Consider the following 12,431-nt stretch of genomic DNA (forward strand, 5'->3'; position numbering starts at 1 on the left):
TTTCCCCCATGCTGGCTGAGGAATTCTGGGAGTTGAAGTCCATGAGTCATGAGGGGGCCAAAGTTTCCCCCATGCTGGCTGAGGAATTCTAGGAGTTGAAGTCCATGAGTCATGAGGGGGCCATAGTTCCCTCATGGTGGCTCAGGAATTCTGGGAGTTGAAGTCCATGAGTCATGAGGGGGGCATAGTTCCCTCATGGTGGCTCAGGAATTCTGGGAGTTGAAGTCCACAAGTCATGAGGGGGCCAAGGTTTCCCCCATGCTGGCTCAGGAATTCTGGGAGTTGAAGTCCATGAGTTATGAAGGGGCCAAGGTTGCCTACCCCTGCTCTAGCTGAAAGTCGTAAGTGGGATCCTGAGAACTGCCCCCAACTCAAAAAAAAAAAAAAAAAAGCCAATGAAAGATACAGAAAGAAGAAAGAGACAATCAGGAAAATGCTATAAACATTTTATTTTATTTTTTGTAGAAAGTATTTCCAGAAAAACAGACAAGAAAATAATTTGGATGATTTATTTATACTTTTAATAAAAACCTTTACATAATCTTCATGCGTAACGACTTTTCTGGCACCCCCCCCCCATCAAGACACGCAGTCAAGCACACATGCACACATGCCCCCCCATCCGTCCCTGATCCAGCCGCAGCCCCCGCCCTGCCAGACCCGGGCTGAGGTTGTGCGAAGGGCTAAGCCGGTCCCCTGGGCGTATGGGGAAGGCGCAGACCCTGCCCCACGAGTGGACAGAAGGGCCCCCGGCCTCTGACTGTCCCCCTCCTCAGAGGCTGCCCTGGGCCCAAGAGGGGGAGACCCCCTTCCTGGGTGCGCGTGGAGGTCTCCAAAGGGCCCTTCCCCAGCCTCTCCGGCCAAAGCCAGGGGCGCAGACCCCAACTCCCCCGTTTGGGCTGACCAATGGGGAGAGGGGCAATTGAGAAAAGATGCTGCTGCCGTGCTGACCACCCACCGAGCCCCTCCCTGAGGAATTCTCCAGGCAGAGCTCAGCTGAATCAGGGACTATTTACACACAATGATCTCTAGCATCCCCCCCCCTCGAGTGAGCGAGGGGAGGAAGGGTCTCGGCTGCCACCGCTGCTGCTGCTCCTCTCTCTTCAGCCTGCCAAATGCCAGGCCAGCGGGGGAGCGGTCACCACAAAGGGATTCTGCGGCAGCAGGCTTTATTGACACCACAAAGCGCTTGGGGTGGGAGAGGAGGGGGGCTCACAGGGGTCCCACCGCAGAGCCGGGCCTTAAGCTTCCTGCACCCCCCCTCCCTCCCTAGCTAGATGGCAGTAGTCGTGGGGCGCCCCAGAGCAGGAAGGAAGGAAGGAAGGAAGGCTGCGTCCCGTAACCACCCCCCACGCTGGGTCCAAAGGGGCGCCCGATGGTGTGGCAGTCCGGCACCCCAGACTGGCAGGCCGGGCGGCTTCACTGGGCCACCACCATCAGTTCCCGCAGGTAGGACTGGGTCAGCCCGCGGAGTTCCTCCAGCGCGTAGTCTTCCGGCATGGGCAGCCGGCCGATGTGGGGGGCCAGCAGGCGCAGCGGGACTCTCTGCACGTCGGGGGTGGCGCCGGAGGCCGAGTCCGGAGGGTGCTGCAAGCTCAGCACCACACGGAGGATGTCTGCGTTGCGCTTGGCCATCTCTGCGGGGTAGAGGAAGCAGGGGGCGGCTGGTCAGTCCAGAGGTGGGAAAAGACCCGGGTCTTTCCAGCCGTCTGCAACGGATTGCGGGCAGGACAGTCCCTCTGCCCCTCCGCTGAGTGGGGGGGGGGGACAGGTGCTTAGACCCAGGGATTCTGGGCAACTTCCCAGGAGAAGAGGGATGCCCTGGATGGGGAAAGGAGGGCGGGAGTGCTTGAACCAGACATAGGGAAAGCCTCACCAAGGGGACGGGGAGCAGCCAGAAGGGAGTGGTCTGCTTGTCTGCCTGCTTACCTACCATCTACCATTGGTCTATCCTTCATCCATCCGTCCGTCCGTCCATCCATCCGTCTGTCCGTCCATCCATCCAGCTATCCACCCACCCATCTATGCAAACATCCATCCATCCATCCATCCACCCTATTTCTATAGTCACCCATCTTTCCACTCACTGTGGGCAACTCCCAATTCTAAATTAAAAGGCAGATGAAACTGTATTAAAGCTATAAAACTCAGCCGATTAAAAAAGCAGGTGCCAAAATGAGTTCTAAAGTTTGATCCTCTAGTCTAGCACAAACAGCCCACTCCTGCAGGGGTTTCTCTGTATTAATAGCAATAGCCACAGCCCTTAGACCAGACATGCCAAACACAAGGTCTGGGGCCGGATGCGGCCCGCGAAGTGGCTTCATGTGGCCCGCGAAGCCATCCTGGAAACAGTGAGGGAACGGCCCCTGCTGCCTTGGCCCTGGCCCAGGCCGGACGGGAGCCAATGTACAATTTTGTGGTGGCCATCTTGGCACTTGCCCCAGTGGACCATGCCTTGGCGCTTGCCCCAGTCCCACCCCCTTCTGCCAGAGACCCTCAGATCTGTCCCATTCCTGCCCAGGCCCCCACAGGCACCCTTGACGCGAACGATGTAGAACTGGCCATGCCCACTCGGTAGGCCCCACCCACTCCATCCACTCAGTAGGCTGCACCCACTCTGGCCATCCCCCCCCCCCCAGGGCAACCACAATGCTGATGCGGCCCTCAGTGAAATTGAGTTTGACACCCCTGCCTTAGACTTATAAACCACTCCACAATGCTTTACAGCCCCCTCTAAGCTGTCAGCATGTGGCCCCCCCCCAACAACCTAGGTCCTCATTTTATTGACCTCGGAAAGACAGAAGGCTGAGTCAACCTTGAGCCGGATCGAACTGTGGAAAGCCGGCAGAAATAGCCTGCGGGGCTGCATTCTGGGCTTGTAACAATTCCTGACTCAAAGTGGGCCTTCAGGGGCTGCCCAGACCCGGGAGGAGAGCAACCCCCGTGGGCCATCCAGCATCAGTTTTGTAGCCCCAGCTTCTGGGGGTGGAAGTTGCCCCACTTTTCCTTTTGTGACCGATTGGGGAGGAGAGCACAGGTAAAACGGGGACCTTGCAGAGAGCGAGCTGGCTCCCGTGCACTCTCCTCTTCATGGGAAGCCCCAAATACTCCGTGCGAAGCCCTGGGTGGTCTCTTGAGTGGAGAGGTCTTGCGTGGACCCCCCCTCTCAATCCAGCAGCACAAGGACCCTCCCCAGAAGCTTCGCTCGTGGGCAGGCAGGAGAAAGATCTACCCGCAGCCTTGTATTAAGCACGAGGAGGCCTCCCCCGAGCCGTGTCCCGTCACAGCAGCAGCAGCAGCAGCGCCCCCCAAAGACAGCGAAGGGCCCAGCCTTACCTGACTGAGCCAACCTGTCCTTGGCGCTGTGGCACTGGACCAGCTCTATCCGGCTGCAGAGGGAGATCACCTTGGAGTGCAGCTCTTCCAGCTCGTACCTGGTACAGTCCAGCTGGAAGCAGATCGGAGGGACAGTCAGCGGCCCGGTGGGCCCCCCGCCGCAATCCAGCCACTTTGCGGACCAGCCGCTTGGAAGGGGTCAAGAATCCCCGCCACCTTGGGGGGGGGGCAACTTCCCCGTGGCCAGCCTACCTGCTGAATTCTGTTGACCATCTCGATGACCTGGAGATAGTCTAAGAAAACCAGCCCGGCCGTGTCCCAGCCCTGAATGAGGCTGCAACGCTCAGGACTGGACAGGTCTTCCAAGAATCCCTTCAGGTAGGTGTAGTTCTCGTTAATAATGGCGTCTGCGGGGAAGGTGGGAGGAGAGAGGAATGGGCAGTTAGCTAGCAGGGGAGGACTTCAGCCCCGCGGAAAGCCACTGGGGAGGGGCTGTGCGTGCTTACCGGAGGCCAAGTGCCTGACCACCAGCTGGTGGCACTGGTTCCAGTGGCCAGCCTTGAAGAGGTAGAGGGCCTCGCGGGGCCTGTCGCCCTCCCTCCTGGCCCACAAGGCCTTCGCCTCGTAGATCCACGCCGGGGGGACGCACAGCTTCTCTGTCAGGAAGGCCTCCTTGTTCCGGGACTCTGGTAACTCCAGAAGCTTGCAATGGCGACTCAGCAGCTCCCGCACGGCCCTTTCCCGCATTCTGGGGAGGGAAGGGGGGGGGGTGAAAGACAGCTCCAAATACTTTCCACCCAAGTCCTGCCCACAAAAGGCAGCCTTCCCCAAAAGGGCATTTTCACGGCCCCTGGGGATTTATTTAGCACGTGGTTAAAAAAAAAATGTTTTAAAAGCACATCGCAATAAAGGAGAACCTTTGGAGCTCGTACTTGAGCCGTGGGGGTCCTCGGCGCTGTTTTCTCACAGATGTTTTCGTGACTCAACTAGGCAACATCGCCAGTGCTAGAAGGAAGGGGGGGGTGTTTGCTCCCAGTTTATATTTTAGTGCAGGGCTGATTCTCAACCTGTGGTCTGCAGACCCCTGGGGTGCCGCGATATTCTCACAGGGGGTCCATGAAGTCATGAAAAAATGCTACGGTTTAAATCTTGAGTTAAATCTTGGGGGTCCGTGGCGACAAAAAGTATTTAAAGCAGTGGTTCTCAACCTGTGGGCCGGGACCCCATTTGGGGTCGAACGACCATTTCACGGGGTTCGCCAAACAACCAGTCCGCCATTTCCCCCCCCTTTTCCTTAGCTGGGCTACTCCCTTTTATTCTATTGGCTTTTAAAAGCCAATAGAATAGACGCTCTTGAATAGAGTCTCATTCTATTGGCTTTCAAAAGCCAATAGGAATTGTCCAGGCTGTCTCTGCCCTGCTGAGCCCGCCAAAAGTCCCATTCTGCAAATGGGGCTGCACCCGTTGAGTAGTCCTCGACTTACGACCGGTTGAGTAGTCCTCGACTTACGACCGGTTGGGGTCGCGGCATTAAAAAGGTTGAGAACCACTGATTTAAAGGGAGCCCATGGTGAAGAAAAGGTGGACTAGTGGCTTGCCCCGTCAGCGTTGCTGGGGGTGGTCTTGGAGGTTCTTGTTTATTGCTGGCTTGTTTGGCAGTTTCTTAATTGGGGTCTGATGTCAGTTTTGGAATTTATTTATCCTAGGCCAGGCCAAGTCCAAAAACGCTAAGGAGTTTCTAGAAGCCTCTCGACAAACTAGCCATCGACAGACACACAGACGTAAGCAATGTCTACGCACTATGAAAAGGAGACAATCAACTGGTCAAAAAGGTCGAAACATCTCTCTGCCAGCAATTAAGTGAGCAATAAATGAACTCACAGATTAATGTCAGACCCCCCAGTCAAGAAGTGAACAGCACCCCAACCAAGGAACTGCCAAATAGGCTAATAATAAACAGCTCAAGCAAAGAACCTCTAAGGCCACCCCAGGGGAAGCCCCCGGAGTATAAACGGAGCGCAAACCCCGTTTCTTACCAGCAGTTAGTTTGGGTAACTTTTCTCTGCAAGGGAAGAACTGGAGATCTCAGCTTGGTCTCACCGTAAAAGGGAGTCCTGGGGCAGAATTTATCATTTTAAAGCAGTGGTTCTCAACCTGTGGGTCGGGACAACCATTTCCGGTTGGGGGTCGCGGCATTAAAAAGGTTGAGAACCACTCTTTTAAAGCCACTTGAAGCAGGAGTCTTATAGACCAGTGGTTCTCAACCTGTGGGTCGGGACCCCATTTGGGGTCGAACGACCATTTCACGGGGGTCGCCAAACAACGCAGTCCGCCATTTTCCCCCCCTTTTCCTTAGCTGGGCTACTCCCTTTTATTCTATTGGCTTTTGAAAGCCAATAGAATAGACGCTCTTGAATAGAGTCTAATTCTATTGGCTTTCAAAAGCCAATAGGAATTGTCCAGGCTGTCTCTGCCCTGCTGAGCCCGCCAAAAGTCCCATTCTGCAAACGGTGCTGCACCAGTTGAGTAGTCCTCGACTTACGACCGGTTGAGTAGTCCTCGATTTACAACCGGTTGGGGGTCGCGGCATTAAAAAGGTTGAGAACCACTGTTATAGACGATAGGTGGGCAACCTTGGTCCTTTTATGACTCATGGACTTCAACTCCCAGAATTCCTGAGCCAGCCATGCTGAAGAAAAGAGGAGAGGTTTCCAAGCTGAGCTGTGCTGGCTCAGGAATTCTGGGAGTTGAAGTCCACCAGTCATGAAGGGGCCATATAGTTCCCCCATGCTGGCTGAGGAATTCTGGGAGTTGAAGTCCACGACTCATGAAGGGATCATAGTTCCCCCATGCTGGCTGAGGAATTCTGGGAGTTGAAGTCCACCAGTCATAAATGAGCCAAGGTTGCCCACCCCTGGCATAGATCTTGAAAATCATGAGGAGCCATTTCCCCAAAGGCTATTTGGGCGCTGCTTTCAAAGACAGACGGTCCTCAACTCACAACCATTCATTTAACGACCGACTGAAGTTACAACAGCACTGAAAAAAAAAGAGTTATGCCAAGGTCCCTTCCATCATCATCATCATCATCATTATTATAAAGTTGCGGATGGCGGCCCAGAGCAGCCAAAGCGCCCGATCACTCACTGAGCGTTGTGGGTGTGAAGGAGGACGAAGACCGCCCACTCCCACAGCCCCTCCCTCTCCAGCTGGGCGGCGTAGCTGGCGTTCAGCACCCCCTGGCACTGCTCGGACAGGTGGGTGTAGTTCAAGGCACGGAGGGCTTCCCACAGGTGCCAGCTGAGACGGTGGTCCAGGGGGTCGGCGGTGATGCTGCGAGGGTCGAGCAGCTGATGCAAGTCGTAGCACCTGCAAGGGAACTCCAGGTCAACCCAGGGGCTGCTCTGGGCACCACCCGGCCCCTCCAAGGGAGGGCCCAGAACCCCATGTCCCCCTCCCAGACAGGAGACTGAGAGGCCTCCTCCCTCTTTGCAAATCTGCAAAGAGCAGAGCTTCACTGGGCTGCTCAGCTATAATAAACCGGACGAGAATTAAGGAGAGCTGAACATGGGATGAGAGACGCTCGGATGTGGCGGTTAAGGCCCCAGACTAGAAATGGCGAGATATATTCAAGATTTAGGGCAGGGGTGGGCAACTACGGCCCCTTTACAACCAGTGGATTTCATGGCTGGCTCAGGAATTCTGGGAGTTGAGGTCCATTTCTAGTCTGGGGCCTTAACCGCTACTGTCAACGCTGCCAACATCAGATGTTTTGCATTGACAACAGATGGAAATGTAGCCATCTTTTTCTCTTTCGTTTTTAGAGTTAGATGATGCCGGGAAGGAGGGTGTGTGTGTGTAACTGGGAGTCCAGCTGGACATAACAACACTAAACGTAGCCTGAGAATCAAGGTTATTGAGCCCAGAGCTGATAAGGAATTGGCGGGCTGGAGACTGGAGAGGAAGCCTGCGTTTCAAGCTAATTGGGGAATGTGATTTATGACTGTTAATTGGAGGAGGGAATTGTCCTTTGATACTATGTGGCCCAGGGGAGGGGAATTCAGTTTTTGGCTTCGATTATGCAGTGCCAATATCATGCTACTCAAAATAAAAGATTCTTTAAGGTAAACAATGCCTCGAAGTTCTTTCGAAGAGTTTCATCTGTCAGAACCATGACACGCTACACCCAAGCGTCTCTCGTTCCAAGTTCAGCTCTCCTTAATTCTTACCCGGTTTCATTGGCCGGGCAGTCCCGTGAAGCTGAATCTGGGTCAAACCGCTTCCAATGAGCTGGCCACGAACAAAGCAGGGACTAGTTCAGGCAGTGACTAGTCAAAAATAGTCAAAAATAATAAATAACAATTTCTGAATTGGGGACCACAGGAGAGCAAGGCGAGCACAGGAGGGAGAAGAGAGGGGAAAAAAAGAGGGACCCCCCCCCGTGTTGCTTTCTCTGTCCCATTGCCAGCAGTTAACATATGCAAAAATCCACCCGGGGATGTGGGACTTCAGGCCTGGATGGGGGAGGGGGGAGAGAAGGAAACGAACGGGGGAACCTGCAGGAAATGCCCAGGGCTCTGGGTCTGTCCCACAAAGCCCCAGGGGAGAAGAACAAAGAAGGTACCTGTCACTGTACAATTTCAGCAGGTGGAAACACACGTCTCGCAGCGGGCGCTGGGAGTTGTCGTCTTCCACCACGCAGCCGGAGTCTTCTAGGTAGGGGGGCAGCGGAGTGCAGGCGTACCTCTCTCCATCTGGGGAGTCCTGGGGAACATCGAGCCGGTGGGAGAGGGAGATGGCATCGTTGCAGACAGAGCAACTCCCACCTACCAGCCATTTGGAAACCCGCCCTTATTGACAAACGAGTCCCTAACACAAAGAATGACACCAGACCCACACTCACGAAAACCACACAGGATGTCACCATCACACTTCCACGCAAAAAGCAAACCCAAACCCACACTGATGAGGCACGACCACAAACCAGAAGCCAGACCACAGCTGCATCATTAGCCACTTTAAACCCCTCCAATCCATACATGAAGCAAACTGACACCCACCATGAAGATGAGGCACGACCACAAACGCGAAGCCAAACAATAGCAATGCAGCTCACCATCTCACATCCCCCTGCAACTCAGACTAACCTGAGCACAACAAAGCCCCCACTCAAACAGAACACTCCCCCAACCAATCAGAGCACAGCCAACCCCCCATCCAATCAGAGCACAGCCAAGCTCCTAACCAATCAGAACACACCTCCACCCAATCAGAACACAGCCAAGCTCTCATCCAATCAGTTCATACCCCCACTGGCAGTTAAAAGGAAGAAACAGCTACGATCACACATTGCTCCTAGAAGCACGAAGCCGAAAACACCAGCCTGAAGATGACTAATGAGACTTCGTCAAAACGTCACCAAGACACTTCCAATTTGACGCGGGAGAAAACCCGAATAACCAAAGACCTACATACAAATACCCGCGAAAACCTCAGAAAACAAATACACATATATACATACATACACACACACACAAATATATATTGTTGTTGTTGTTAATTGCGAAGTCGTGTCCGACCCATCGCGACCCCATGGACAACGTTCCTCTAGGTCTTCCTGTCCTCTACCAACATATATATATATATATACACACACATATATACACACACATACATACACACATCTCTCTCCTCTCCACCTATTCTCTCTGTTATAACATCTATTATCTCTCTCTCTCTCTTCCTCTATCATCTCTCTACCTTTTCCTCTCTCTATTCCCTCTCTCACCCTTCTCCATCATCTATACACCTCTTTCTCTCTCTTTTTCTTTCTTATCTCCCTCTGTCTCTGTCCTCTCTCACACATTTTAAAACCACCCATCTCCCTCGTAGAGGGACCCTGGACGGTGTACAATAAAATTGTCACAAAACCTTGGAGGTATTCAAGCAGAGACAGGAACAACAGATAGCAAGGGACGGGTTCTATTCCATTCCCATCATCCTCAGCCAGTGGCCAGGAATGATGGGAATTGGATGCCTCGCCCTTCTGGAGGGCATTAAGTGAGAGTCGTTCAGCCAAACCCTTTTCCTGCTGCGACTGCTCCCTTCCCAGGGCGGACTCCCGATTCAGACGGGGTGGGGTCGTCCCAGCGGCTACCAACCTGGAAGGCAGCTTCGTACATGCTGAGGGCCTTGGAGAGGGGGGCCGTGGAAGGAAGCAGGAACCACAGGTGGATGCCCAGGGAGCGTTTCCAGTCCAGTTGGGAGCAAACGTTGATGGTCCTCTTCTCGGACAACTGCCACACCTGGGACAGGAGAGACCGGAGGCTGAGAAAGGGGCCACGGCCGCAGCGGCCCGGGAGGAAAGCCAGCGCCAGGCGCACAACTCACCGGCTTGCCAGCCAGGAGGCAGAAGATGCGCAGCCGCTCGTCCCGGATGAAGACGTCCGCTTGAAGCTGGTGCCAGTCGGCCAACTGCAGGGCCAGCAGCTCCCGGACCTCCTGGCTGCCCGCCAGCTGGGACAGCAGCAGAGACAGGCGGAGGTCCCCTGCAACGGGAGAGCCGTCGGCATCTCAGGTAGCCACCCTCGCCCCAGCAGCTTCTGCAGCGGCCCCAGGCCAGCCGGGTTTGGGGACGTCGCCGAGGAGGTGGGACCCCTAAAGTGGCTGCTCTTTCTCTTACGCGGAGAAGCTGAGGTGACCTGCTGGGTGAGGAGCAGGGAAGACGGGAGGGGGGAGCCTGGCCTGCAGGAAGGCCGGCATACCTGCGCCTGGATATCCCAAAGGTGCTTCCCGAAAGACAGCTGGGCTTTCTTGTGTTATTTTTTCCCCTTGAAAACGTTTTTCTTCTCATCCAAGAAGCTTCTTTAGTTCTGGAGAAGTCCTGAAGCTTCTTGGATGAGAAGGGAAACGTTTTTTGACTTCTGGAAAAAAAGCAGCTTTGGGAAAACCATGACCTGGAGCAGCGGTTCTCCACCTGTGGGTCGGGACCCCATTTGGGGTCGAACGACCATTTCACGGGGGTCGCCAAACAACGCAGTCCGCCATTTCCCCCCCCCCTTTTCCTTAGCTGGGCTACTCCCTTTTATTCTATTGGCTTTTGAAAGCCAATAGAAGAGACTCTCTTGAATAGAGTCTAATTCTATTGGCTTTCAAAAGCCAGTAGGAATTGTCCAGGCTGTCTCTGCCCTGCTGAGCTCGCCAAAAGTCCCATTCTGCAAACGAGGCTGCACCAGTTGAGTAGTCCTCGACTTACGACCGGTTGAGTAGTCCTCGACTTACAACCGGTTGGGGCGGGGTCACGGCATTAAAAAGGTTGAGAACCTGGAGGATGGAGGACCTCTGCAGACACTTTACTTTACTTGCATAATGCTGCATGCAATCCCCCCTCAGGTAAACCACCGAGGAATTGTCTCACCCCAATGCGATTGGACACCCCTCCCCCCCAGGCCAGCAGAAAGAGCCTGCTGCAGACCCCATCCGTCAAGGAATTCCGGTGGCTCCCACTCTCTGGAGTACCTCACCCCTTTGGGGTGAGAGGCGCCCCTGCCCTCTTGGTCATCCACAGGGGCCTTGAAACTTGGCAGGCCCTACTTTGGAGGTGGTTAGTGGGTCAGTAGTATGCTGGGTTTCATTTATTTAATCTCCATTTATTTTAATGCTTATTGCACAGCCTGCCATGTGCTCAGACTGGCCTTGGCATTTTGTCTGCCTGCCGAGTCCTTCGCAAGGACCAGAGACAGGCAGATGTGGATGTTTGATGGTGCTAGAAGTCTCGGCACAGGATGTAAGCTCTTCCACGTAAAGCTGACTTTTGCAATTGACTCCTCTTTTCTCATTTTTCTATGTGGTTTTTATAAAGCAAGTAATTAAATTGATACACCATGCGGTCAAACATGTTTACAACCTGCTGAGTCATTTGACAGCTTGGCATAGAGCCGTATGCAACAGCACTTAGACTTACCTACAGTCTCATAGTGCTTTATAGCCCCCTCTGAGCGGTTTACAGAGCCAGCCTATTTGCCCCCAACAATCTGGGTCCTCATTTTACCGACCTCGGAAGGACGGGAGGCCTAGTCAGCCTTGAGCCGGTCGGGATCGAACTCCTGGCAGTGGGCCGAGTTAGCCTGCCAGGCTGCATTCCAACCACTGCACCAACACGGCTCATAAATATAAATTGAATAAATTAAAATGTAATAAATTAAATGTGTCCTCTTGTTGTTCCTCTAAGCCAGTGTTTCTCAATCTTGACCATTTTAAGGCATGTGGACTTCAACTCCCAGAATTCCACAGCCAGCAATGCTGGCTGTGGAATTCTGGGAGTTGAAGTCCACATGCCTTAAAATGGTCAAGGGTTGAGAAACACTGCTCTAAGTCAGGGGTGTCAAACTCAATTTCATTGAGGGCCGCATCAGCATTGTCGTTGCTCTCAGGGGGCCGAGTGGGTGTGGCCTACTGGGTGGGTGTGGATGGAGTGGGTGTGACCTACTGGGTGGGCGTGGCCAGCTCTACATCATTCGCGTCAAGGGTGCCTGTGGGGGGGCTGGGCAGGAGTGGGACCGATCTGAGGGTCTCTGGCAGAAGGGGGGGGGGGACCAGGGCAGAGCCCATCAAACCGGACAGGTGAAGTAGGCGAGGGCCATTTGCTGGCCACTTCCAGGCAATGGTCCATTTCTTCATTCCCCACAAAGGGTGACCCCTCCCCAGCGTGCACCCAGGGGGCGGGGCCGACACAGCAGGGGCTGGTTCCTCGCTGTTTCCGGACAGCCTTGTGGAGCTAAGACTGAATGCATTTCAGCATGGATGGCCACCACAAAATTGTACACTGGCTCCCGGCCGGCCTGGGCCAGGGCCAAGGCAGCGGGGGCCGTTCCCTCACTGTTTCCAGGATGGCTTTGCGGCCACATGAAACCACTTCGCGGGCCGCATCTGTGTTTGACAGGTCTGCTCTAAGCAATGAAAGAGGCCGGCTTGGGGGAGGGGGGGAGGGTCTTTTCTGAGGAAGGGGGAGGGGGATTGCAAAGGGCTTCCAATCAGAGGCTACGTTTTCTTCCTAGAAGCCTTGCAGATGCTGGACGATTAAAAGGCATATCCAT

The 12,431-nt window shown here is 54.3% G+C and overlaps 1 protein-coding gene across 1 annotated transcript in view; it reads right to left on the reverse strand.

Moving 5' to 3' along the window:
- Window positions 1-430: 430 nt before the first annotated feature.
- Window positions 431-12,431, reverse strand: part of NUP98 (nucleoporin 98 and 96 precursor) — a 59,667-nt gene continuing 47,666 nt past the window's right edge. Inside the window, exons 26-33 of the mRNA XM_039358728.1 lie at window positions 9,727-9,884; window positions 9,498-9,641; window positions 7,961-8,100; window positions 6,484-6,705; window positions 3,843-4,084; window positions 3,589-3,743; window positions 3,337-3,448; window positions 431-1,637 (exon numbers count right to left, since the gene is read on the reverse strand). Coding sequence (XP_039214662.1) covers window positions 1,420-1,637; window positions 3,337-3,448; window positions 3,589-3,743; window positions 3,843-4,084; window positions 6,484-6,705; window positions 7,961-8,100; window positions 9,498-9,641; window positions 9,727-9,884 — 1,391 coding nt within the window. The 3' untranslated portion in view covers window positions 431-1,419. The remainder of the gene's footprint in view (window positions 1,638-3,336; window positions 3,449-3,588; window positions 3,744-3,842; window positions 4,085-6,483; window positions 6,706-7,960; window positions 8,101-9,497; window positions 9,642-9,726; window positions 9,885-12,431) is intronic.

This window comes from Crotalus tigris, unplaced genomic scaffold, assembly GCF_016545835.1.
Source record: "Crotalus tigris isolate CLP2741 ecotype Arizona unplaced genomic scaffold, ASM1654583v1 scf7180000019065.834497, whole genome shotgun sequence".
Classification (NCBI taxonomy): domain Eukaryota; kingdom Metazoa; phylum Chordata; class Lepidosauria; order Squamata; family Viperidae; genus Crotalus; species Crotalus tigris.